Here is a 25,975-nt window from a genome sequence, read left to right as displayed (position 1 = left end):
GCTGCCTTTCTTGACACCAGGCCATCCTCCAAAAGTCTTTGCCTCACTGTGCGTGCAGATGCACTCACACTTGCCTGCTGCCATTCCTGAGCAACCTCTGTACTGGTGGTGCCCCGATCCCGCAGCAGAATCAACTTTAGGAGACGGTCCTGGCTCTTTCTGGACTTTCTTGGGCGTCCTGAAACCTTCTTCACAACAATTGTACCGTTCTCCATGAAGTTTTTGATAATCCGATAAATGGTTGATTTAGGTGCAAACTTACTGGCAGCAATATCCTTGCCTGTGAAGCCTTTTTGTGCAAAGCAATGATGATGGCACGTGTTTCCTTGCAGATAACCATGGTTGACAGAGGAAGAACAATGATTCCAAGCACCACCTTCCTTCTGAAGCTTCCAGTCTGTTATTCGAACTCAATCAGCATGACAGAGTGATCTATAGCCTTGTCCTCTTCAACACTCACACCTGAGAATCACTGACATGAAGTTACTGGTCCTTTTGTGGCAGGGCTGAAATGCAGTGAAAATGTTTTTGGGGGATTCAGTTCATTTGCATGGCAGAGAGGGATTTTGCAATTAATTGCAATTCATCTGATCACTCTTCATAACATTCTGGAGTATATGCAAATTGCCATCATACAAACTGAGGCAGCAGAGTTTGTGAAAATTAATATTTGTGTCATTCTCAAAACTTTTGGCTACGACTGTAAGGAAGAAAAGAACCAATAGAAGCTCTCTTCACAACCTAACAGTTAATCAATCTATCAAATGTATTAATAAAACCCTTTTTGAAAGGTGGGTTAACTTCTTGCCATAGTGCATGAAACAAGAGTAGCTTACGTATTTCTATAGTTGTCCCCAGGCTATTAAGTTGTGTGTCTCACCTCGTCCCTAGGTCAACATAACAGTATACTGTGTTTCCATAATTGGATTAGATCTATGAAATAGTGGGTGCTCATATCCTTCAGATACCAAAAATCCATGCAAATATGTTGTACAGTATCAACTGAATGAAACTGGCAAACCAATTAAAATCAGTTATGTTTTAAATCAAGAGACCACAAGTAACAGAAAACCAGCAAATCTGTATAAACATTATGCAGTATACTACATATTTAGTTCTGTTCATACAGTGCCTTGCGAAAGTATTCGGCCCCCTTGAACTTTGCGACCTTTTGCCACATTTCAGGCTTCAAACATAAAGATATAAAACTGTATTTTTTTTGTGAAGAATCAACAACAAGTGGGACACAATCATGAAGTGGAACGACATTTATTGGATATTTCAAACTTTTTTAACAAATCAAAAACTGAAAAATTGGGCGTGCAAAATTATTCAGCCCCTTTAAGTTAATACTTTGTAGCGCCACCTTTTGCTGCGATTACAGCAGTAAGTCACTTGAGTATGTCTCTATCAGTTTTGCACATCGAGAGACTGACATTTTTTCCCATTCCTCCTTGCAAAACAGCTCAAGCTCAGTGAGGTTGGATGGAGAGCATTTGTGAACAGCAGTTTTAAGTTCTTTCCACAGATTCTCGATTGGATTCAGGTCTGGACTTTGACTTGGCCATTCTAACACCTGGATATGTTTATTTTTGAACCATTCCATTGTAGATTTTGCTTTATGTTTTGGATCATTGTCTTGTTGGAAGACAAATCTCCGTCCCAGTCTCAGGTCTTTTGCAGACTCCATCAGGTTTTCTTCCAGAATGGTCCTGTATTTGGCTCCATCCATCTTCCCATCAATTTTAACCATCTTCCCTGTCCCTGCTGAAGACAAGCAGGCCCAAACCATGATGCTGCCACCACCATGTTTGACAGTGGGGATGGTGTGTTCAGGGTGATGCGCTGTGTTGCTTTTACGCCAAACTTAACGTTTTGCATTGTTGCCAAAAAGTTCAATTTTGGTTTCATCTGACCAGAAAACCTTCTTCCACATGTTTGGTGTGTCTCCCAGGTGGCTTGTGGCAAACTTTAAACAACACTTTTTATGGATATCTTGGATAAATGGCTTTCTTCTTGCCACTCTTCCATAAAGGCCAGATTTGTGCAATATACGACTGATTGTTGTCCTATGGACAGAGTCTCCCACCTCAGCTGTAGATCTCTGCAGTTCATCCAGAGTGATCATGGGCCTCTTGGCTGCATCTCTGTCAGTCTTCTCCTTGTATGAGCTGAAAGTTTAGAGGGACGGCCAGGTCTTGGTAGATTTGCAGTGGTCTGATACTCCTTCCATTTCAATATTATCGCTTGCACAGTGCTCCTTGGGATGTTTAAAGCTTGGGAAATATTTTTGTATCCAAATCCGGCTTTAAACTTCTTCACAACAGTATCTCGGACCTGCCTGGTGTGTTCCTTGTTCTTCATGATGCTCTCTGCGCTTTTAACGGGCCTCTGAGACTATCACAGTGCAGGTGCATTTATACGGAGACTTGATTACACACAGGTGGATTGTATTTATCATCATTAGTCATTTAGGTCAACATTGGATCATTCAGAAATCCTCACTGAACTTCTGGAGAGAGTTTGCTGCACTGAAAGTAAAGGGGCTGAATAATTTTGCACGCCCAATTTTTCAGTTTTTGATTTGTTAAAAAAGTTTGAAATATCCAATAAATGTCGTTCCACTTCATGATTGTGTCCCACTTGTTGTTGATTCTTCACAAAAAAATACCGTTTTATAACTTCATGTTTGAAGCCTGAAATGTGGCAAAAGTTCGCAAAGTTCAAGGGGGCCGAATACTTTCGCAAGGCACTGTATACAGGAGTGGGACTTGCTACTGTGGGGCTGCCCTTCATCATACATATCTTCAACAATTACTGTCCTCATCTGGGCATGAATTTAGCTCTTCCACAGCTTCAGAGCCACCCTGCCCACTCTTCTGGGAAGGCTTTCCACTAGATATAAGAACATTGTTGCAGTGATTTGCTTCCATTCAGCCACAAGAGCATTAGTGAGGTCGGGCACTGATGTTGGATGATTAGGCCTGGCTCGCAATCGGCGTTCCAATTCATCCCAAAGGTGTTCAATGGGGTTGAGTTCAATGCTCTGTGCAGCCCAGGTCAAGTTCTTCCACACCGATCTTCAACAATAATTTCTGTATGAACCTTGCTTTGTGCAGGAGGTGCATTGTCATGCAGAAACAGGGAAAGGCCTTACCCAAACTGTTGCCACAAAGTAGGAAGCACAGAATCATCTAGAATGTCATAGTATGGTGAAACTTATAGATTTCCGTTCACTGGAACTGAGGGGCCTAGCCCGAACCATGAAAAATAGCCCCAGACCATTATTCCACCAAACTTTACAGTTGGCACTATGCATTGGGACAGGTAGGGTTCTCCTGGCATCCGCCAAACACAGATTCGTCCCTCTCACTGCCAGATGGTGAAGCGTGATTCATCACTCCAGAGAACACATTTCCACAGCTACAGAGTGCAATGGCGGTGAGCTTTACACAAACACATTTCATGAATCTCCTGACAAACAGTTATTGTGCTGACGTTGCTTACAGAGGTAGTTTGGAACTCGGTAGTGAGTGTTGCAACAGAGGACAGATGATTTTTACGCTCTACTCGCTTCAGCACTCGGCGGTCTTGTTCTGTGAGCAGTTTGCATACACTTAGGTTTTTCAAGCACTCCATAAATTTCTTGTTAACAAACTATAGTTTTGACAAGTTGGTTAGGACATCTACTTTGTGCATGACACAAGTCATTTTTCCAACAATTGTTTACAGATTTTTTCACTTATAATTCATTGTATCACAATTCAAGTGGGTCAGAAGTTTACATACACTAAGTTGACTGTGCCTTTAAACAGCTTGGAAAATTCCAGGAAATTATGTCATGGTTTTAGAAGCTTCTGTCAGGCTAATTGATATTATTTGAGTCAATTGGAGTGGAGGTGTACCTGTGGATTTATTTCAAGCCCTACCTTCAAACTCGGTGCCTCTTTGCTTGACATCATGGGAAAATCAAAATAAATCAGCCAAGACCTCTGAAAAGAAATTGTAGACCTCCACAAGTCTGGTTCATCCTTGGGAGCAATTTCCAAATGCCTGAAGGTACCACGTTCATCTGTACAAACAATAGTACGCAAGTATAAACACCATGGGACCACGCAGCCGTCACATGGCTCAGGAAGGAGACGCGTTCTGTCTCCTAGAGATGAATGTGCTTTGCTGCGAAAAGTGCAAATCAATCCCAGACCAACAGCAAAGGACCTTGTGAAGATTCTGGAGGAAACAGGTACAAAAACATCTATATCCACAGTAAAACGAGTCCTATATCAACATAACCTGAAAGGCCGCTCAGCAAGGAAGAAGCCACTGCTTCAAAACCGCCATAAAAAAATGGTTTGTAACTGCAAATGGGGACAAAGATCGTATTTTTTGAAGAAATGTCCTCTGGTCTGATGAAACAAAAATAGAACTGTTTGGCCATAATGACCATCGTTATGTTTGGAGGATAAAGGGGAGGCTTGCAAGCCGAAGAACACCATCCCAACCGTGAAGCATGGGGGGTGGCAGCATCATGTTGTGGGGGTGCTTTGCTGCAGGAGGGACTGGTGCACTTCACAAAATAGATGGAATATGAGGTAGGAAAATTATGTGGATGTATTGAAGCAACATCTCAAGACATCAGTCAGGAAGTTAAAGCTTGGTCGCAAATGGGTCTTCCAAATGGACAATTACCCCAAGCATACTTCCAAAGTTGTGGCAAAATGGCTTCAGGACAACAAAGTCAAGGTATTGGAGTGGCCATCCCATAGAAAATTTGTGGGCAGAACTGAAAAAGCGTGTGCGAGCAAGGAGGCCTACAAACCTGACTCAGTTACACCAGCTCTGTCAGGAGGAATGGGTCAAAATTCACCCAACTTATTGTAGGAAGCTTCTGGAAGGCTACTCGAAACGTTTGACCCAAGTTAATAGGTGTCCCGCTAGCGGCACACCTCTACAACATCCGGTGAAATTGCAGAGAGCCAAATTAAATTGACAGAAATAGTCATATTTAACATTCATGAAAATACAAAGTGTCAGACATCAAAATAAAGCTTAACTTCTTGATAATCCAGTCGCTGTGTCAGATTTCAAAAAGGCTTTACGGCAAAAGCATACCATGTGATTATCTGAGGACAGCGCCCCGCTTACAAAAGCATACAAACATTTAAGCCAAGTAGAGGAGTCACAAAAGTCAGAAATAGCGATAAAATGTATCACTTACCTTTGATCTTCATCTGGTTGCACTCACAAGAGTCCCTGTTACACAATAAATGTTTGTTTTGTTCGATAAAGTTCCTCTTTATGTCCCAAAAACTCTGTTTTATTGGCGCGTTTTGTTCAGTAACCTACTGGCTCAAAGGCGGTTACAATAGGCAGACGAATACATCCTAATAGTACCGGTAAAGTTCGTCGAAACATGTCAAACGATGTTTCTAATTAAATCATCAGGTAGTCTATTGTCTAAATAATCTATAATATTTCAACTGGACAATAGAAAGGAATCACAAAGGAAAAACAACGAACGGCAAGCAATCATTCACGCGCGCCAAACAGCTCTGGTTCATTCTACAGTCCACTTCCCAATTTTTCAGAATACAAGCGTGAAACAATGTCTAAAGACTGTTGACAACTAGTGGAAGCTATAGGAACTGCAATCTGGGTCCTAACCCATAACATGGGTTAGGACCCAGAAAGAGGTACATTTGAAAAAAAGAGGTACATTTGACCCTGTTATGGAAAATCATCTCAGCAAAATTAAAGATGGAGAGAAACATGCTCATTACCTTGGGAAGCACACACAGAATGAGCTGATACAGATTGTGAGTGACAAGATTCTGGAAGCAATAGTGACTCAAGTAAGGGACTCAAAGTACTTCTCCATTATCTTGGACTGTACACCTGACATTAGTCACCAGGAGCAAATGTCCATTAATCTAAGAAGCGTGGCTTTAAAGGGAAAGCCAGAGAACAAGGAGCACTTCCTCAGCTTTGTGAATGTTGAGGTTACAACAGGCCTGAATCTGTCCACTGTCATCTTAGATTGCAGAGGGCAAGCTTATAATGGGGGCCAACATGAAGGGCAAGCACCAAGGAGTATAAGCCAGAGTGCTAAAAAAATCCCAGAGCTGTGTTGGTCCCATGTGGAGCACATACTCTAAACCTTGTCATGGCAGATGCTGCCAAATCTTCAAAAGATGCAGATGGGTTTTATGGGCATGTGCAAAAGCTCTTCACCTTCTTTTCAGCTGGCACACAAAGATGGAGTGTTTTGAAGAAACACGTGAACATAACCGCGAAGTCATGGAGTGACACAAGATGGGAGAGTAGGCTCCAAAGTGTTCATGCAATCAGATATCAGGCTTCTGAGGTTAAGGAGACATTACTGGAAGTCAGACAGATGATCAACGATCCTGTGGCCAAAGTGGAGGCACAAGCACTCCCTCACTACATACCATCGGTTGGCCCAGACATCAGCCAAAAGCATTTGTGAAGAAATGAATGTGGAGGCTGTTCTGAAAGAGAAGAGACTGAGAAACAGCAAGAGGCATTTCAGCTATGAGGCTCCTGATGAACCCATGACTGATGCACTGAAAACCCTTGAAGTCAACTACTTCAACATTGTGGTCGACTCTGCTGTGACATCCATGGATGAGAGATCTGAAACACTCAACCAGGTGAAAAGCAAATATGGAGTGCTGCTGAACTTCAGCACTGCCTCAGTGAATCTTTAAAGGCTCACTGCATGGAAGTTAAACACTCTAACCTTCAGAGATGACTGTGACATCAGTGGAATGGATCTGGTACACGAGATTCAGAATTTACCTAATCTGCCATCAGATAAGATGACTGCCTTTGAACTGCTTTCCTTTCTCTGTGAGAAAAACCTGGAGGAACTCTATCCTAATCTTTGGAAAGCCCTAGGAATTGCAGGCACCCCACCAGTAACAGTAGCATCGGCAGAGAGGAGCTTTTCAAAATAAAAGCTCATCAAAAGCTACCTGAGGTCTTCCATGTCACAGGAACGTTTGAGTGGTCTGGCCATCATGAGCATAAATCATGACGTGGGGATACACATGTCTTATGATGACATCATTGATTATTTTGCCTCAAGAAAGTGCAGAAGAGGAATATTTTGATGGTAAGATTTTAATTTAAACATTCAAATGTTTACACACTTAGTAACATTTAAGATTGTGTGGCAGAAGTGAATTTGTGTAAATGACTGCTTAACTAACTATGTGACATACGTTCTCAATTTCTTCCAGACAGTCCAGATAGACTGGTGCCCATGCTGATGCTGAAAATGCCCCGGCTATAGAGGGAACCAAAGTTTATCATACAGCTGTATAGGTTTTATTGGACTATTTTGAGACATATAGCTGCAGCCATAGCCTATAGGCTTATGTTTACATAATATAGACAAAGCTAATTGTATAATATTGTGAGGAATGGACTAACTACAAGGCATAATTATATTAGATTATTTTTTACATTCTATATTTTCTACATTTTCTTGTTAATGTTAAGTGAATACTATCTTATGATTCTATAACAAAAAATACTATATTCAATAAATATTGTTTGTTTATACCTCGTTCTGTAGAGGTCAACTATTCTTAGACCGACAGATGGAGCAAACTGTTCTAAAGGAGGGAGGATTGTAGTGGGAGCCCTCGGGTGTCAGGTGTGACTGTGTTGCAATGTCAAATGGTTTACATGGCTCACGGGTCAGGTTGGAGGGCCCCTTAGCAGAATTTTGCTTAGGGCCCCAGGGAGGTCAGGACCGGCTCTGCTCATGTGGGATACAGCATTTATTTATATGTTTCAACATTCTCTTATAAACAAACTTTTCCAGGAATTTTAAGAAATTGGGCAATAATTTGTAAAAGATCTTGGATCCCCAGATTGATGAAGGTCGATAATTTTGGAAATGTTCAAATCTTTAGGAACAATACCAGTTTGCATAGATTTCTTGAAGATACACAGTACCTGTCAAAAGTTTGTGGTTAAGGGCGCTGTACTGCAGCGCCAGCTGTGCCTCCAGAGACTCTGGGTTCGAGCCCAGGCTCTGTCGTAACCGGCCGCGACCGGGAGGTCCGTGGGGCAACGCACAATTGGCATAGCGTCGTCCGGGTTAGGGAGGGCTTGGCCGGTAGGGATATCCTTGTCTCATCGCGCACCAGCGACTCCTGTGGCGGCCCGGGCGCTGTGCGCGCTAACCAAGGTTGCCAGGTGCACGGTGTTTCCTCCGACACATTGGTGTGGCTGGCTTCCGGGTTGGATGCAAGCTGTGTTAAGAAGCAGTGCGGCTTGGTTGGGTTGTGTATCGGAGGACACATGACTTTCAACCTTCGTCTCTCCCGAGCCCGTACGGGGGTTGTAGCGATGAGACAAGATAGTAGCTACTAACAATTGGATACCACGAAATTGGGGAGAAAAAGGGGGTACATTTTTTTTAAATTAAAAATATAAATAAAAGTTTGGACAAACCTACTCCTTCATTGGTTTTTCTTTATTTGTACTATTTTCCACATTGTAGAATAGTAGTGACGACATCAAAACTATGAAATAACACATGGAATAATGTAGTAACCAAAAAAGTGTAAACAAATCAAAATATATTATATATTTGAGATTCTTCACAGTAGCCACCATTTGCCTTGATTACATATTTGCACACTATTAACATTCTCTCAACCAGCATCATGAGGTAGTCACCTGGAATGCATTTCAATTAACAGGTGTGCCTTGTTAAAAGTTCATTTGTGGAATTTATTTCCTTCTTAATGCGTTTATGTTGTGTTGTAACAGGGTAGGGTTGGTATACAGAAGATAGCCCCATTTGGTAAAAGACCAAGTCCATATTATGACAAGAACAGCTCGAATAAGCAAAGAGAAATGACAGTCCATCATTACTTAAAGACATGAGGGTTAGACAACCTGGAAAATGTCAATAACTTTGAACCTTTCTTCAAGTGCAGAGGTAAAAACCATCCAGCGCTATGATGAAACAAGACTCAGGGTTACCTCTGCTGCAGGGGATAAGTTCATTATTATTTATCTTCATATGGCTGCAGGGGCAGTATTGAGTAGCTTGGATGAAAAGGTGCCCATTGTAAACGGCCAGCTCCTCAGTCTCAGTTGCTAATATATTTTATATTTAACCTTTTTAACTAGGCAATTCGGTTAAAGAACAAATTCTTATTTACAATGACGGCCTACACTGACCAAACCCGGACGACACTGGGCCAATTGTGAGCAACCCTACGGAACTCCCTATCACAACCAGTTGAGATACAGCCTGGAATCGAACCAGGGTGTCTGTAGTGATGCCTCAAGCACTGAGATGCAGTGCCTTAGACAGCTACGCCACTTGGGACCACATTAGAGTTATCAGCCTCAGCCTCAAATCTGCAATTACCTGCATCTCAGATTGTAGCCCAAATAAATGTTTCACAGAGTGCAAGTAACAGACACATCTCAACATCAACTGTTCAGAGGAGACTGCGTGAGACAGGCCTTCGTGGTTGAATTGCTGCAAAGAAACCACTACTAACGGACACCAGTAAGAAGAAGAGACTTGCTTGGGCCAAGAAGCAGGAGCAATGGACATTAGACCGATGGAAATCTGTCCTTTCGTCTGATGAGTCCAAATTGGAGATTTTTGGTTCCAACCGCCGTGAGACGCAGAGTAGGTGAACGGATGATCTCCGCACGTGTGGTTCCCACCGTGAAGCATGGAGTAGGAGATGTGATGGTGTGGGAGTTCTTTGCTGGTGACACTGTCAGTCATTTATTTAGAATTCAAGGCACACTTAACCAGCATGGCAACCACAGAATTCTGCAGCGACATGCCATCGCATCTGGTTTGCGCTTAGTGGGACTATCATTTGTTTTTCAACAGGACAATGACCCAAAACACACCTACAGGCTGTGTGAGGGCTATTTGACCAAGAAGGAGAGTGATGGAGTGCTGCATTAGATCACCCGACCTCAACCCAATTGAGATGGTTTGGATGAGTTGAACCTCAGAGTGAAGGAACAGCAGCAAACATGTGCTCAGTATATGTGGGAACTCCTTCAAGACTGTTGAAAAAGCATTCCAGTTGACTACCTCATGAAGCTGGTTGAGAGAATGCCAATAGTGTGCAAATTTGTCCAAAGGGTGGTTACTTTGAGAAACCAGTCAGTATTTAGTGTGACTATTATTTGCCTCATACAACGCGACACATCTCCTTCACATAGAGTTGATCAGGCTGTTGATTTTGGGCTGTGGAATGTTGTCCCAATGCTCAATGGGTAACATGCTCAATGGGTGACATGTCTGGTGAGTATGCAGGCTATGGAAGAACAGGGACATTTTCAGCTTCCAGGAATTGTGCACAGAGCCTTGCAACGAATAATTTTGCACGCCCAATTTTTAAGTTTTTGATTTGTTAAAAAAGTTAGAAATATCCAATAAATGTCGTTCCACTTCATGATTGTGTCCCACTTGTTGTTGATTCTTCACAAAAAAATACAGTTTTATATCTTTATGTTTGAAGCCTGAAATGTGGCAAAAGGTCGCAAAGTTCAAGGGGGCCGAATACTTTCGCAAGGCACTGTAGTACTGTTGCTACTATGAAAGAAAATACAATAGGAAAGATTTTTCCCCAAAAAATGTTGATATATGTTCAAAATCCAAATACAGAATGTGTGTACAAAAGGTCCCTTACAGTACATATGCATAAATTATTGGGGAGGACAATATCCCCCACAATAGTCTACACATTGGTTGAAGTTGTTACATTTTTAATTCAAATCTCCCTACCATCATATCTAAGCCAACATGACACCAACATCGATGAAAATGTGCAAATCAACTTGATTGGGGGTACACAGCACTGTCACGCGTGCTCCCTCTCCGGCCTCTAGGTCACCAGGCTGCTCGTTAAGGCGCACACCTGTCACCATCGTTACGTGCATTAGCACAATAGGACACTCACCTGGACTCCATCACCTCCTTGATTACCTGCCCTTTATATGTCACTCCCCTTGGTTCCTTCCCCAGGCCTCATTGTTTCTGTTTCAGTTTCATGTCTGTGCATTGTTCGTGTTTCTTGTTTTGGATTATGTTGCATTTTTATTTAATTTTCATGAAATCACAACTGCAATATACCAAAACACAGCCTAGCTTGTTGTTAATCCACCTGGTGTGTCAGATTTCAAAAAAGCTTTACAGTGAAAGCAAACCATGCAATTATGTGAGGACAGCTCTCAGCAGACAAAACATTACAAACAGCTAGCAGCAAAGTAGATTGGTCACGAAAGTCAGAAAAGCAATAAAATGAATCGCTTACCTTTGATGATCTTCTTATATTTGCACTCACGAGTCTCCCAGTTACAATATAAATGTTTGTTTTGTTCCATAAAGATTCTCTTTATATCCAAAAACCTCCATTTGGTAGGCTCGTTTTGTTTAGTAATCCACAGGCTTGTGCAGGTCGCGACGGGCAGACGAAAATTCCAAATAGTATCCGTAAAGTTCGTAGAAACATGTCAAACATTTTTTATAATGAATTCTCAGGTTGTTTTTACAATAAATAATCGATAATATTTCAACCGGACGGTAAACTTTTCAATACAAGAGAGAAAGAAAAGGTCTCGCTCCAGTGGCGCGCGTATGAACAAATCTAAGGACATCTGGCTATCCACTGACGCGATGTGATCATTCTTGCAAATTTTTTCAGAATAAAAGCCTGAAACTATGTCTAAAGACTGCTCACACCCTGTGGAAGCCATGGGGAAAGGAATCTGGTTGATATCCCTTTAAATGGAAGATTGCAATGGAACAGAGTAGTTTCAGAAAAACAGCACTTCCTGGTTGGATTTTCCTCAGGTTTTCGCCTACAATATCAGTTCTGTTATACCCACAGACAATATTTTGACAGTTTTGGAAACTTTAGAGTGTTTTCTATCCTAATCTGCCAATTAAATGCATATTCTAGCTTCTGGGCCTGAGAAATAGGCAGTTTACTTTGGGAATGCTTTATATCCAAACATCAAAATACTGCCCCCTTGCTTCAAGAGGTTTAACAAACTCACTCCCTGAACTTTCTTCCAGACTCTCATCGCACATCGTTACAGAATGACGCCTCACCAAAGGGAAGTATCAGGGATTTGTTTTGTTTTTGTGTTGGAGGTGATGTCGGGTCCGGGTGTCAGGACCAAGGCAACCAAGGAGGTCTCAGTCGGCTCATCAGGCTCTCACTCCTCAGCCGGTTCGTCAGATTTCTGCGCCTCAGCCGAGGCGACCGGTACGCTCCTGATCCCCGGGATCGTCCCTGTGGTTGGCGTCCTGCCGCTGGAGCCGAATGCGCCGGGGAGGAGGTACTGTCACGTATGCTCTCGCTCCGGCGCTCTAGGTTGCCATGCTCCTGTGCCTCAGCTGGATCGACAGGTTCCTGCGCCTTAGCAGAGGTGTCCGCTCCTGAACCTCGGGATCGCCATCTTGGTCGTCAATCAACGACGATCCCGAGGATCAGGCTGGAGCCGCACGTCAGGGAGGGGGTACTGTCACGTGTGCTCCCTCTCCGGCATCTAGGTCACCAGGCTGCTTGTTAAGGCGCACACCTGTAACCATCGTTACAGGCTTTAGTGTAATATGACACTCACATGGACTCCATCACCTCCTCCACCTCCTTTACCTGCCCTGTATATGTCACTCCCCTTGGTTCCTTCACCAGGCATCATTGTTTCATGTCTGTGCATTGTTCGTGTTTCTTGTTTTGGATTATGTTGCCTTTTTTCATTAACTACCTCACTCCCTGAACTTGCTTTCCGACTCTCAGCACACATCGTTACAAACACACTCCCCGTCTCTTGTCATGAGCTGTCAGGTTGTTACCAAGAACCACATACCGGATTTTTAACAGGGTCGTTAGCATTAGCAAAAAATACAATTTCTTGCCCAGACGTAGCTCAATATCTAGGCATCGGATAAGAACGAGACTACAGCATCCATAAAGTGACCATTAGACTTGCCACCTTTCGGACTGAATACTTCTGTAGGGGCAACAGTTTTGATTAAATAAAAAATGTATTGCTCTCACATGCTAATTTCTGTCCAATAAGAACCAACGTGCTACCTTTTTGTATCATTTCTGACAATGCTAACATCTTTTCAGCCGACTCTAAGAGTTCTAAACTGGACCAAAGCATTTGGGTTGTGCAGCAATAGCACTGGTAGGATGAGAGGCAAGCTACAAGCATAGGAAGCTAACTATATTTTGCTATGGAAGGTTTTTCACATGGCTGAAGTCATCTGTGTAAAATGTTGGCCTTGACTCTTAAGTGTAATCAGAGCACAAGCAAGTAAGATAGTGAATGTCATTGGCTGCTATAGCCAGCTAGCTACAAACCAACAAGGCTGTAACATTAGCTGTACGGACAGATCGCGATGCACAACTCAATGTTGACAATATCTCCAACATTCTTCCACAAAGCACAGCTAACTAAGTTCACATTTTGGGAAATGTGTGCTGAATGATTAACACAGTGTCAAGTTACTGCTGTGTCCCGGAGTCCTCCTAGCTAGCTATCTAGCTAACACCCAGTGTCCATCACTCCTGCCTGCTGAACACCTTCCCTCGCCATTGTCATAAGAACTGCGGGAAAGTTGAGCCCGACTGGTTGGTGCAAAGGACAATGTCTACCAGTGGCTATCGTTAGCTAGCTACCTATACCGCTTGCTGTGCACCAGAGTCCTAGCCAGCAACCAGTGTCCTTTGCTAACGCCTGCCCTCATTAACAGAACTGAGGGAAACCATTGCCTGACATGAGAGGCAAAGGAAACCATCGACCGTTGTCCCTAGCTACCGGTGTTGTTGCCCCTGACTCTTCTGTGGCGTTTATCAGTAGCAACTGCATACATTTTCATACTTTTTTGTACTGGTCCTTCGTGGTAATCAAACCCACAACCCTGGTGTTGCAAGCACCATGCTCAACCAACTGAGCCACACGGGATGTTGGCATCCATCATTATAGCGCATTACCGCCACCTACTGCACTGGAACGCTCATGAATTTTCTGTTGCCATTTGTCAATATTGTGTATTTTTACTTTACTTGTATTACTGTGTTATACTGTATTATAATGTTGCAGAATAATTTTGCATAATCACCTTCCGGTGTAAAACTACGTTTTAAGTGAGAAGTAGGCACTGGTCTGAAGCCGGAAAAGAGAGGCATTTGGACACCTACTAACCCCCAAAAATTATTTTATGAAAGAAAAAAAATCTCAAAGACATGTATTGCTAAATAAAAAAGGTTTAAGTAAATACATACAGGCATCACATTACTACAAGACAAAACAGCTCGCTCAATCAAGCATGGTGGCTTGTTTTCATATAACAAAAAAAACTTGAAAGGGTAGTGGAATGGGATTAGTGTCGGGTATGAAGAATCCAATACTCTAACTTGTCTGGGGTACAAATGTTTGAGAAGGTTTGAATCCTAAGAAACCTGCATGCACATTGTTTGAAGTAATAGACCAACATAGCTACTGTAGTAGGTCAAAGCTGTGTCCTGAAAAACCTTTGTAGAGCACAAAATGTTGTGTTTTTAATAGACACATTGTGATGGAAACTCAAAACAGACTTAATATATTTTAAACGTTAGCATGACTAGGATTAGTGTGTGCACTTACAAATTAAAAAAGGTCAGCACGCACATGAATATGATTTGCAATTTAAGCTTCTATTGAATATGATTGGCAATAGAAGCTTCAATTGCAAATCATGTTCAAATGAGTTCTGGCCTTTTGCCATTTTTTATATGATTGATACATTTGTTCCAAGCACCCACATTACTTGTTTATACAAGAGGATTTAGAGTTGAGCATCTTCTCTGTCTTTACTTAGTGTGTGTACTTACCTCTACATTTTTCATTAGTCAAAATACTCTTTCCTAACCTGTTGATTGGAACTGGGCAAAGAGGTCACTTGTATAGTAGTGTTGGTGTTGGCAGAACATAGGGCATGTTCTAGAACTCACATTGGATGAGGTGCCATTTATTGTCTTGCTTGTTTGTTGGGGTGTATAATCCTCGGCTTTAATGCCTGTCTGAATAACATAGATTTCAATGGACTTGATGGATGGTCTCTGTGGTGCTGAGTTTGTTTTGGTTCCCAACAGCTATAGTACATTGAATTGAGCTGTGCATTACTACTGTTCCTGTGCCTTCATCTCATTCAGAAGATACAATTGACAAAACTCCAAAAGAAATACAGTATATTAGAATGTTTACCTGGGATGATTTTCTAACACTTGAACAATACACTGTGCTCATATTTGCTTACATAACATTTTACCAGTGTATTTTGTCTTTGCAGGAATCTCAAGTCATGATTGGCCAGCAGCAGTTTCTCCTCCTGTGGGCATGGACATTGCTGGTGGCAGCGCTGTACCCAGGTGCCCTATGCAAACGTGAGGTGGATTCAGGGGCTGGGGAAAGAATGTACAGGGATTTTTTTTATACCTTTATTTAACTCGGCAGGTCAGTTAAGAACAAATTCTTGTTTTCAATGACGGCCTACCAAAAGGCAGAAGGCCTCCTGCGGGGACGTGGACTGGGATTAAAAATAGATTTCATTAAAATATAGGACAAAACACAGATCACGACAAGAGAGACAACACAACTCTACATAAAGAGAGACCTAAGACAACAACATCAGCAGCACAACATGGTAGCAAAACATGAGGCAAAGTGCCCACCTCCAAGAGCGGTGGCTCCTCCAGATAGGGGCTGAAGATAGCAGGGGCAGCAGCCGCCGGGGCACTGGGTGAAGCTGCCATTGAATACGGGCTGGGGTCACTCGGTAGGCCAAGACATGGCAACGGGGGGCGTGGGTATGGCTACGACGCATTCTCGTCTGAGGAGGACCAGAGATTCTACAATCCTGGCGCCGCTACAGAAACGCTGCTGGCCCCGGACATGGCCCCATGAGTAACATCCTCTTCACACTGGGATCAATGGTACCATTCTTTTTTGGAGACTGGATAAGGGGAATCTGGTCATAGAATCTACTTCCTAGGAAATTATTTATCTGAATTACTGGTCCGAAAGACCAGTGAGTGGACTTCAAAACTATTTTAAATAAGTCCTGATCTTGTTGTCCTTTGGCATAGGCCCACCACCACCTTTACAAAGCTATACTCATTGGAACGTCATTACGGATGGGGGCTCCTATCTTATTGTGTTGTAAAATCATGTGTCACTTGTTACTGTCAAAATGGACTGTGCTAGATCCTTTTTCAGTTTCATCCACTGTAATAACTGGATGAACTAAGGTAGGAGGCTGCAAACAATACATGTTCCTATTAACATCTACTTTGCTGTGATTTTGCTAATGTTATTACTCATATTTGGCCATGGCAATAAATGTGTCATTATTCACTAGCTTTTATATCTGCAAATAGCAAACATTTGTTTTGTAACCCATATTAAAGTAATATCAACAAATTTAATATTATTTTCTATGGATTTGGTAATATGGGATTCTTCATAATACTTGCTTTACCTACTCTGGTCCACTAATAAAATAGATATTTGTGTGTGTGTGTGTCACGCCCTGACCTTAGAGAGACGTTTTATTTCTCTATTTGGTTAGGTCAGGGTGTGATTTGGGGTGGGCATTCTATGTTGTTTGTTTCTGTTTTGGCCGGGTATGGTTCTCAATCAGGGACAAATGTCTATCGTTGTCTCTGATTAGTAATCATACTTAGGCAGCCTTTTTTCCTTTTGGTGGTTGTGGGTTGTTGTCTTCGTTTGTGCATGTAAAGCCTTACGGAACTTCACGGTCGTTTTTTGTTGTATTATTGTTTTGTTGGCGACATTTGCAAAATAAAGAAAAATGTACACTCACCACGCTGCACCTTGGTCCATTCCATACGACGATCGTGACAGTGTGTGTTGCTTTATTACGTTCATTATGATGCATGTGACAGTAGTTAAGTTCAGGACCATATAGAGACAACATGGATAAGTAAAGGGGAGCAGTAAATATGAAATAAAAAGTGTTTCCCCTCTACATTTGGATTCAAAGAAATAATAAAAGAATGTAAGGAAAACTCACAACATAGTACTTTCAAATATAAGCCTTGTGTACAAGGCTTCTGCCGAAGAGAAAACATGATTTTATTTTAAAAGTATCCCAGAAACACAAAAACTGGTTTTGATTTAATAATAGGGCCTTAGTTCACAAAAAAATACATGTTTTTGTGTATGAGATGAGTTGAGATCTTTGTGTTCTGTTGTAAAGATAGCTTAAGGATCATTTAATAGACAGTAACGGGAATTGTAATGCTGCCAACTTGCAGGCAGAAACCCTGTCTGTTCGATTTTCTCACACTGTAGTGACTGTTCTGTAACAATTTCCCTTGAGGCAATTAGACTCCTAGCAACAGATGTGTCTCTAAAAGCTTCAATGTGCTCTGTGAGATTGTCACTGTAACTGCCCTCATGTTTTCTAAAAGAGAGAATGGCCAATCATGTGATATATTTTGTTTTTATTCATCCTGTACCTTGAAAATGGAAGAAGACTTTTGCGATATTTAAATGCCAAGTAATATTTACCATTTAGTTCTAGCATGGCAAAGGGGTTATTTTACATTTCCAAAACACATTAAACCAATGCATGTTTTATGTTCATCACTAAATACATGCTTGGGAAAAAAGGAAAAGAAGAGTTGTTTATATCCATTCGGCAAGATAAATAAGTGCACTTCTGATAACCAGGGGAAAGGAGGAAATGGAGAGGGAGACTAGATGGGGAGGTAGAGAGGTATGGGACAAGAGAGAACTAAAGAAAAATAGGAACAGGCAACTTTTAAAACCAATTGCTGAAGACGACATAAGATGGACTCTTTACAGTACAAATATAAATATCACAGGAGAGTATAATGTACTGTTTACTTCACCCAAAAATTATTCTGAGCAAATTGATTTCCAGCTAATATCTGGCATACAGGCGACAATGCTTTATGTACTTCATGTGGAACCACACTGGCAAAAAGACACTGAATACCCAGTCAGATGATAGTTGCCTCATCACATAATAACACATAAGAGTTTACAATTAGCAAAAATTTCAATTGGTTAGTGCCTACGTACAACCTGATAGATATCCAGAGTCAATAGTAAGCTTTATACTGTATGTACTTGTAGTGTTTGTGTGTTAGTGTTTTATACAGAGATATCGTAATAGATGCGGAGATACAATATTAAAGCATCATGCATTTGCCATGACCTGAACAAATTTGTGTTTTGCAGAACAAAATACAGTGATCAACAGAGTATTCTACCAGAAACTGCTCTGAAAAAAAATGCAATGAAAACAAAAATTGCAATAGAAACGAAGTCTAGAAGTACTACAGCGAAGGTCCAAATTGACAGATCAGTGCAAATGTTAGAGACACAAATGAGATGGGCCAATAGACAAACAGTAAAACTATGTTTAAGCTCAAATGGCACCATAAAATGTGGAGGAAATGGACCTTATCGTGCACCCTTGTCCCTGGAAGTTATTTTCCACTTGCTTCCTTACCATCATGACCACTGATAAGTGAAAGTACTGGTTATATCTCCACCTTACTTAATTAACCTATCCGTACAAGATATCAGTGGCATGATGAGAAAGGGGGACTATGAAATTAAGCTATTCCAGACGACTGGGACACACCTACTATATGTCTCAGTGTAGTAGAAGAGTGCTGCTCAGGACCATGAGGAGACTGGTTATCAGCTGTAGCAGCCCCTGACCGAGGGGGTTGCTGCGACTGTTCAGATTTTTGTTGTTGTTGTTGCCACTGCTGCGTTCGGCTGTCTGCTTCTCTAGGAAGCGCTCTGAGTGGTTTATGTACAGCTCCACACACTTCCGGTTCTTCAGCTGCTCCACCAATGCAGGGTAACCAATCTCTTCAATGCTCACTGTGGGGCCATCAGCCTCTTCCTTACCCTCTCCAGCTATCTCGCCAGGGGCAGGGGTGAGAGGCTTCACTTTGTCTGTTCCCTCCTGGTTGCTAGCTGGACTGCTGTTCCCCACCTCAGGAGTGATGGGCATGCTCTGGCTGTTGGCTCCCTGAGGGTTGTTCTTCTGGTTGTTAGGTGTAGCCTGGGAGTCTCTGCCCTGGTCCTGCAGAAGGTCATTCCTCTTCATGCAGGTATCCATGAAGCTGTCGTAGGACTCTGCCCGTGGAGGTACTTTGTAGGTGTAGTCCCGGCCATAGTCGTTTTCGTCTGTGGAGCGTTCGCCGTATTTTTTGTACATGTAGTTGTTGTAGGACTGCTCTTCCTGAGGGTTGCGGAAGTTGAAGTTTGGACGAGGGAAACGCCCAAGGCCATAGCCAATCGCCATCCCTGCCACGGCCCCAACCCCTGCAGCCATAAAAGCCTTCTTAGCAAACCCCTTGGACTGAGTAGAGGGGTACTGCCCCATTCCCTGAACTGAACGTGAGAAGGGAGAGCCACCTCCCATACCTCCGTGCCCACCTCCATAACCATAGCCTCCACCATAGCGGGGACTGAGGATCTTATTGTTTGGGTTCCAGTTGGGTTGGTAACCTCCTCCCATCCCTCCACCAGGGTGGCCCCCTGCCTGCCCCCAGCCAGTATTTCCCCCTCTTACTGGGTAACCTCCAGCAGGGTAACCTCCGGCTGGGTATCCCGGATTGACTCCTCCTCTCCCTGGGTTCTGATTGGGGTAGCCTCCTGCTGCAGGATAACCACCCGCGGCGGGGTAACCTCCAGCTGCTGGGTTCTGGTTAGGATATCCCCCAGGATTTGCCCTGCCTGGATACTGCTGGTTGGGATAGCCACCTGCTGCAGGATAGCCACCAGCGGCTGGGTAACCTCCAGCTGCAGGGTTCTGGTTTGGATATCCCCCAGGATTGGCTCTGCCTGGATACTGCTGGTTGGGATAACCACCTGCTGCAGGATAGCCACCAGCGGCTGGGTAACCTCCAGCTGCAGGATTCTGGTTTGGATATCCCCCAGGATTGGCTCTGCCTGGATACTGCTGGTTGGGGTAGCCACCTGCAGCAGGATAGCCACCAGCAGCAGGGTTTTGGTTAGGATATCCTCCTTGGTTGGTTCCCCGGCCTGGATACTGCTGGTTGGGGTTTCCACCTGCTGCAGGGTATCCACCGGCTGGGTTCTGATTCTGATTGGTACCTCTCCCTGGATAACTACCTCCTGCTGGGTACGGGTTGGGGTTCCTATTGGGGCTTTGGGGTTGTCTAGGGTAGCTTCCCGTCTGTGTGTTTGATGTTTTCGACGGCTTTTTTTCTGAGCCCCTGTTGCTGGATGATGGCTTTTTGCTGCTGCTGCTGCCACTTCTCTTGGCCCATGTAGAGTCAGTATGAAGCAGAACCAGGAGGACAAGAGACACCAGGGCCAGCTCACACAGCTTTCCCATGATGACTGCCCTGGGGGAAAAATATGGTGATGTCATTAACAGTAAGTACTTGGACTTCGTCCAATCGTTTTTCTGAAGCCTCATCTAATCTAATTCCTGTTTACTTAAATCTGAGCTAACCCTCTCATGTCACTGACACTCCTGTCATGGACTGTAGAATTTATTTGCTTAATTCGTTTTCTGGATATCAAGTATAAGCCAACGCCTACCATATTATGTTCTGGAAGATTATCCTTAAAAGTAGCCTAACAGAAAATACATGTAACATAATATTATTAGGGATAAGATTTTCCCTGAATGTTCAATACGCTGTATAGAATTCCAGAAAATTCCAGTAGTTAGTCCTATATTTTGTAGCTTTTATTTAGGCCAATCAGTAAACTAAACATAATAAAGAAAATAGGCTACCACGGTGGAATAAAAGACAACACATATCCAGGGACAGCTTGGATGTTTTATGAAAAATAAAATATGACATAGGCTACATATAACTAGACGTGAAGGCAAATTAGGCTATATGCGCAGTTCTATTTTTCAGAACCGGACCCGTTATTCGCATAAATGTAATGGTCTTATTCAATAAAATGGCGCTCTTAGCACTCTCACGCAGAACAGCCCGGGCTGTATGGCCACCTGATACCCCTTTACAACTAATGTGAATATCGTAAAATAACCTACCGTTGGAGATTCGAGACGATTTTGTTCCTGTAGAAAGGTTGTATTTTTCATCCGTTTCTCTGTTATGGTTCTGTGTCGTTCGCTCACTGCTTTCATTCGGAGGGGAGGGGTTCCTATTTATCATGGATCACCGAACATGAGTGACGTAGCCAGGCTAGCCTCTCATCATAGCAATCCTAGCTAAAACACCACATTTTCTTACCTTACAAAAATAAATTGAACTATATTTTAAGACAATTAAATACTCTACCAACAAAAAAGCTGTTATAATTACAAATGTGTGTATGTCCCATAAAGTCCTTGTGTAATGTGATATTGTACCCCCTAGCCCAATTGTCCTTTGTATATACTTGTGTTCCCCTATTTACTTTTGTATTGGTTTGTTAATCATATAATATATTTTCACGTTTTTTGTCACGTGTACTCGTAGCCTACAGTGAAATGCCTTTCTTGCTTGCTCTTTCCCAGCAATTCAGTACTAACGTTACTATAAAATATAAATAAACAAGTCAATTAGAACAAAAACACACGAGATAGAAATAAGAACACGAGAAAGTAAGTGAGTCATTGATAGGCTATACAGGATAACGCATTCTGTATATAACACATTCTGTCCCTGTAATAAGCTATTTCATTAATATTTTATTTTGTCCAAATTTAGGCTAGGCTAATCAATCGATTTGAAATTGAACGCTTGTAATGGGAATTTATGCGCAAATCCAATTCACTTCCAATGGATGATTCAGCTCAAATCCAATGGATTTAACTGTATCGTGTATGTGTGTCATACAACCTGAAGTAATGGAAAATCCTAATTTTCAACTGCTTTGGGATATAATTGCTTGGATAACCTTATTTACTATTATGTATTGATTTACTTTTCACTGTTTATGTGCTGCGCACTGAACAGAACGGGATAATTATCACTGAATTATCACAGTGAATTATTGTAACGTTTGTTTATGTGTCAATTAAACACGTAAGGGGTGGGTTGCCAACTGGCGATTTGACACGGAAATAAAATGTCATTTATTCATTCACAGTAGAACCCAATACAACTGCGTATGGTTCTTTCTGTGGCCTCATTGTCTAGGTTGTGGACACCAGATGGCGACAAATGGATATATAATGTATAATTTTTGTGCTCGACGAATTATTCCCAGGTCATACATGGAGTTGGGGAAATAAAAATGTTTTGATGAACTGTACAAACATATTGACAGAAGTCGCTTGAAGTGTGTATTTTGTGCCTGATAAGACAATGAGGCCTTTTGTTATATTTTGCAATCCAAACTACTGTGTGAAGTAGTTAGGCCTAAAATGAATCATGCAAAACAGTGAAATAAGCATAGAGCTAGATTTATGCAGTCAGTTGAAAGAGCATTTCTCCATATCTGTAGGCTGTGGATGAAGTACTGATGTGTAGACTAGAGCAGGGGTTCCCAATGTGGGGTCCGTGGACCCCCAGGGGGGTACTGGAAGGGGCTCCATGGTCAGATTTCAATGTATTCATCAATGCCACAAACCTGGGACATTGAAGAGCACCATATGAACTATTAATTGCTATCGAAGAGCACACAGATTCTTCTGCTTTTCCATTTTAGGAATTAGACCAGCACAAATAATACATGTAAAACAGCATATTGTGATTTTTGGTGGGTGAGTTACAAATGGAGAAAGAACTGGATGTGTAAGAAAGGAAGAAAGAAAGAAAGATACTTAAATTCACACGACACTGGATAAGACAGGAGAAATATTCCAGATATAACAGACTGACCCTAGCCCCCGACACATTAACTATTGCAGCAAAAATACTGGAGGCTGAGACAGAAGGGGTCGGGAGACACTGTGGACCCGTCCCACAATCCCCTGGACAGGAACAAAAAGGCAGGATATAACCCCACCCACTTTGCCAAAGCACACTACTAGAGGGATATCTCCAACCATCAAGTTACCATCCTGATACAAGGCCAAGTATAGCCCACGAAGATCTCCCCCATGAGGGTGCGCCAACCCGGATAGGAAGATCACGCCAGTGACTCAACCCACTCAAGTGACGCACCCCTCCTAGGGATGGCATGGAAGAGCACAATTAAGCCAGTGACTCAGCCCCTGTAATAGGGTTTGAGGCAGAGAATCCCAGTGGAGAGAGGGGAACCGGCCAGGCAGAGACAGCAAGGGCGGTTCGTTGCTCCAGTGCCTTTCCGTTCAACTTCACACTCCAGACTACACTCAATCATATGACCCACTGAAGAGATGAGTCTTCAAAAAAGACTTAAAGGTTGAGACAGAGTTTGCGTCTCTCACATGGATAGGCAGACCATTCCATAAAAATTTAGCTCTATAGGAGAAAGCCCTGCCTCCAGCTGTTTGCTTAGAAATTCTAGGGACAATAAGGAGGCCTGTGTCTTGTGACTGTAGCGTACATGTACAGTTGTGGCCAAAAGTTTTCAGAATGACACAAATATTAATTTCCACAAAGTTTGCTGCTTCAGTGTCTTTAGATATTTTTTTCAGATGTTACTATAGAATACTGAAGTATAATTACAAGCATTTCATACGTGTCAAAGGCTTTTATTGACAATTACATGAAGTTGATGTAAAGAGTCAATATTTGCAGTGTTAAACCTTCTTTTTCAAGACCTTTACAATCCACCCTGGCATGCTGTCAATTAACTTCTGGGCCACATCCTGACTGATGCATAATCAATGCATATAGTTTGTCAGAATTTGTGGGGTTTTGTTTGTCCACCCGCCTCTTGAGGATTGACCACAAGTTCTCAATGGGTTTAAGGTCTGGGGAGTTTCCTGGCCATGGACCCAAAATATCAATGTTTTGTTCCCCAAGCCACTTAATTATCACTTTTGCCTTATGGCAAGGTGCTCCATCATGCTGGAAAAGGCATTGTTCATCACCAAACTGTTCCTGGATGGTTGGGAGAAGTTTCTCTCTGAGGATGTGTTGGCACCATTCTTTATTCATGGCTGTGTTCTTAGGCAAAATTGTGAGCGAGCCCACTCCCTTGGCTGAGAAGCAACCCCACACATGAATGGTCTCAAGATGCTTTACTGTTGGCAGGACACAGGACTGATGGTAGCGCTCACCTTGTCTTCTCCGGACAAGCTTTTTTCCAGATGCCCCAAACAATCGGAAAGGGGATTCATCAGAGAAAATGACTTTACCCCAGTCCTCAGCAGTCCAATCCCTGTACCTTTTGCAGAATATCAGTCTGTCCCTGATGTTTTTCCTGGAGAGAAGTGGCTTCTTTGCCTTCCTTCTTGACACCAGGCCATCCTCCAAAAGTCTTCGCCTCAATGTGCATGCAGATGCACTCACACCTACCTGCTGCCATTCCTGAGCAAGCTCTGTTCTGGTGGTGCCCCGATCCAGCAGCTGAATCAATGTTAGGAGACGGTCCTGGCGCTTGCTGGACTTTCTTGGTCGCCCTGAAGCCTTCTTCACAACAATTGAACAGCTCTTCTTGAAGTTCTTGATGATCCGATAAATGGTTGATTTAGGTGCAATCTCACTGGCAGCAATATCCTTGCCTGTGAAGCCCTTTTTGTGCAAAGCAATGGTGACAGTACGTGTTTCCTTGCAGGTAACCATGTTTGACAGAGGAAGAACAATGATTCCAAGCACCACCCTCCTTTTGATACTTTCAGTCTGTTATTCGAACTCAAACAGCATGACACAGTGATCTCTAGCCTTGTCCTCGTCAACACTCACACCTGTGTTAACGAGAGAATCACTGACATGATGTCACTGGTCCTTTTGTGGCAGGGCTGAAATACAGTAGAATATTTTTAAGGGATTCAGTTCATTTGCCTGGCAAAGAGGGACTTTGCAATTAATCTAACATTTTGGAGTATATGTAAATTGCCCTCATACAAATTGAGGCAGAAACGTAATATTTGTGCCATTCTCAAAACTTTTGGCCACGACTGAGGTATGTACAGCAGGACCAAATTGTAAAGATAGGTAGGAGCAAGCCCATGTAATACTTTGTAGGTTAGCAGTAAAACCTTGAAATCAGCCCTTGCCTTAACAGGAAGCCAGTGTAGAGAGGCTAGCACTGGAGTAATATGATCAATTTTTTGGGTTCTAGTCAAGATTCTAGTCAAGATTCTAGCAGTTAAGCACCAACTGAAGTTTATTTATTGCTTTATCCGAGTAGCCGGAAAGTAGAGCATTGCAGTAGTCAAAAGCAGTGACAAAGTGACAAAAGCATGGATTACATTTTCTGCATCATTTTTGGACAGAAAGTTTCTGATTTTTGCAATGTTTACGTAGATGAAAAAAGCTATCCTTGAAACAGTCTTGATATTTTATTTATTTTTATTTCACCTTTATTTAACCAAGTAAGCTAGTTGAGAACAAGTTCTCATTTGCAACTGCGACCTGGACAAGATAAAGCAAAGCAGTTCGACACATACAACAACACGGAGTTACATATGGAATAAACAAACATACAGTCAATAACACAGTAGAATTTATTTTTATTTTTAATTGTGATTAATTGTGGTGGCAGCTGCAGAGGTATTTGGGTGTGCGAGACTTGACATCAGAAGAGTTACAGGGTGGTGATGTCCCATCCTTTCAGGTTGTTGGCCTGAGGTAGGACTAAATAGATTTAAATAGTGGAGTAGGGTGGTGTTCTTTTGTGTGTGTGTATGTAGTGTTAGACAGAAGGGATTGGTTTCTTTATTTTTTTCAAGCAAAGTATAAGGGAGTTGTACTCCAGTATAGTAGTTGGCGGTAATGCAACATATATTATATTGGATGCCAACCTCCGTTAAACCTAATCGAAGAAGAAGTGACAGGGTCGACTCCGCCCAAAATCTGTC

At 42.4% G+C, this 25,975-nt stretch overlaps 1 protein-coding gene across 2 annotated transcripts; it reads right to left on the bottom strand.

Annotated features, from left to right (window-relative positions):
- Window positions 1-17,523: 17,523 nt before the first annotated feature.
- On the bottom strand, window positions 17,524-21,266 carry LOC109873768 (FHA domain-containing protein FhaA). Of its 2 annotated transcripts, none has more exons than XM_020465473.2 (2): window positions 21,128-21,266; window positions 17,524-20,454 (listed from the first exon to the last, which is right to left on the bottom strand). In XM_020465473.2, exons 1-2 carry the CDS (start codon window positions 21,249-21,251, stop codon window positions 18,728-18,730), a joined length of 1,851 nt encoding a protein of 616 aa, XP_020321062.2. In that variant the 5' UTR covers window positions 21,252-21,266; the 3' UTR covers window positions 17,524-18,727. The 2 variants fall into 2 exon arrangements, with proteins under 2 accessions (XP_020321062.2, XP_020321061.1); XM_020465472.2 differs by having other exon boundaries at window positions 17,524-20,459; window positions 21,128-21,264.
- Between the last annotated feature and the right edge of the window lie 4,709 nt (window positions 21,267-25,975).

This window comes from Oncorhynchus kisutch, linkage group LG29 (genome assembly GCF_002021735.2).
Source record: "Oncorhynchus kisutch isolate 150728-3 linkage group LG29, Okis_V2, whole genome shotgun sequence".
NCBI classification, from domain to species: domain Eukaryota; kingdom Metazoa; phylum Chordata; class Actinopteri; order Salmoniformes; family Salmonidae; genus Oncorhynchus; species Oncorhynchus kisutch.
Note: the sequence above shows the minus strand (reverse complement) of the source record. Positions and strands in the feature narration are given on the sequence as shown.

What these genes read in the sequence shown, in the direction of transcription:
- LOC109873768 (XM_020465473.2), bottom strand. Translation starts at nt 21,251, where the DNA reads ATGATAAATAGGAACCCCTCCCCTCCGAATGAAAGCAGTGAGCGAACG. An exon ending in ATCGTCTCGAATCTCCAACG is followed by an intron (nt 20,455 to 21,127) that starts GTAGGTTATTTT and finishes CCCCCAGGGCAG; the next exon opens with TCATCATGGGAAAGCTGTGT.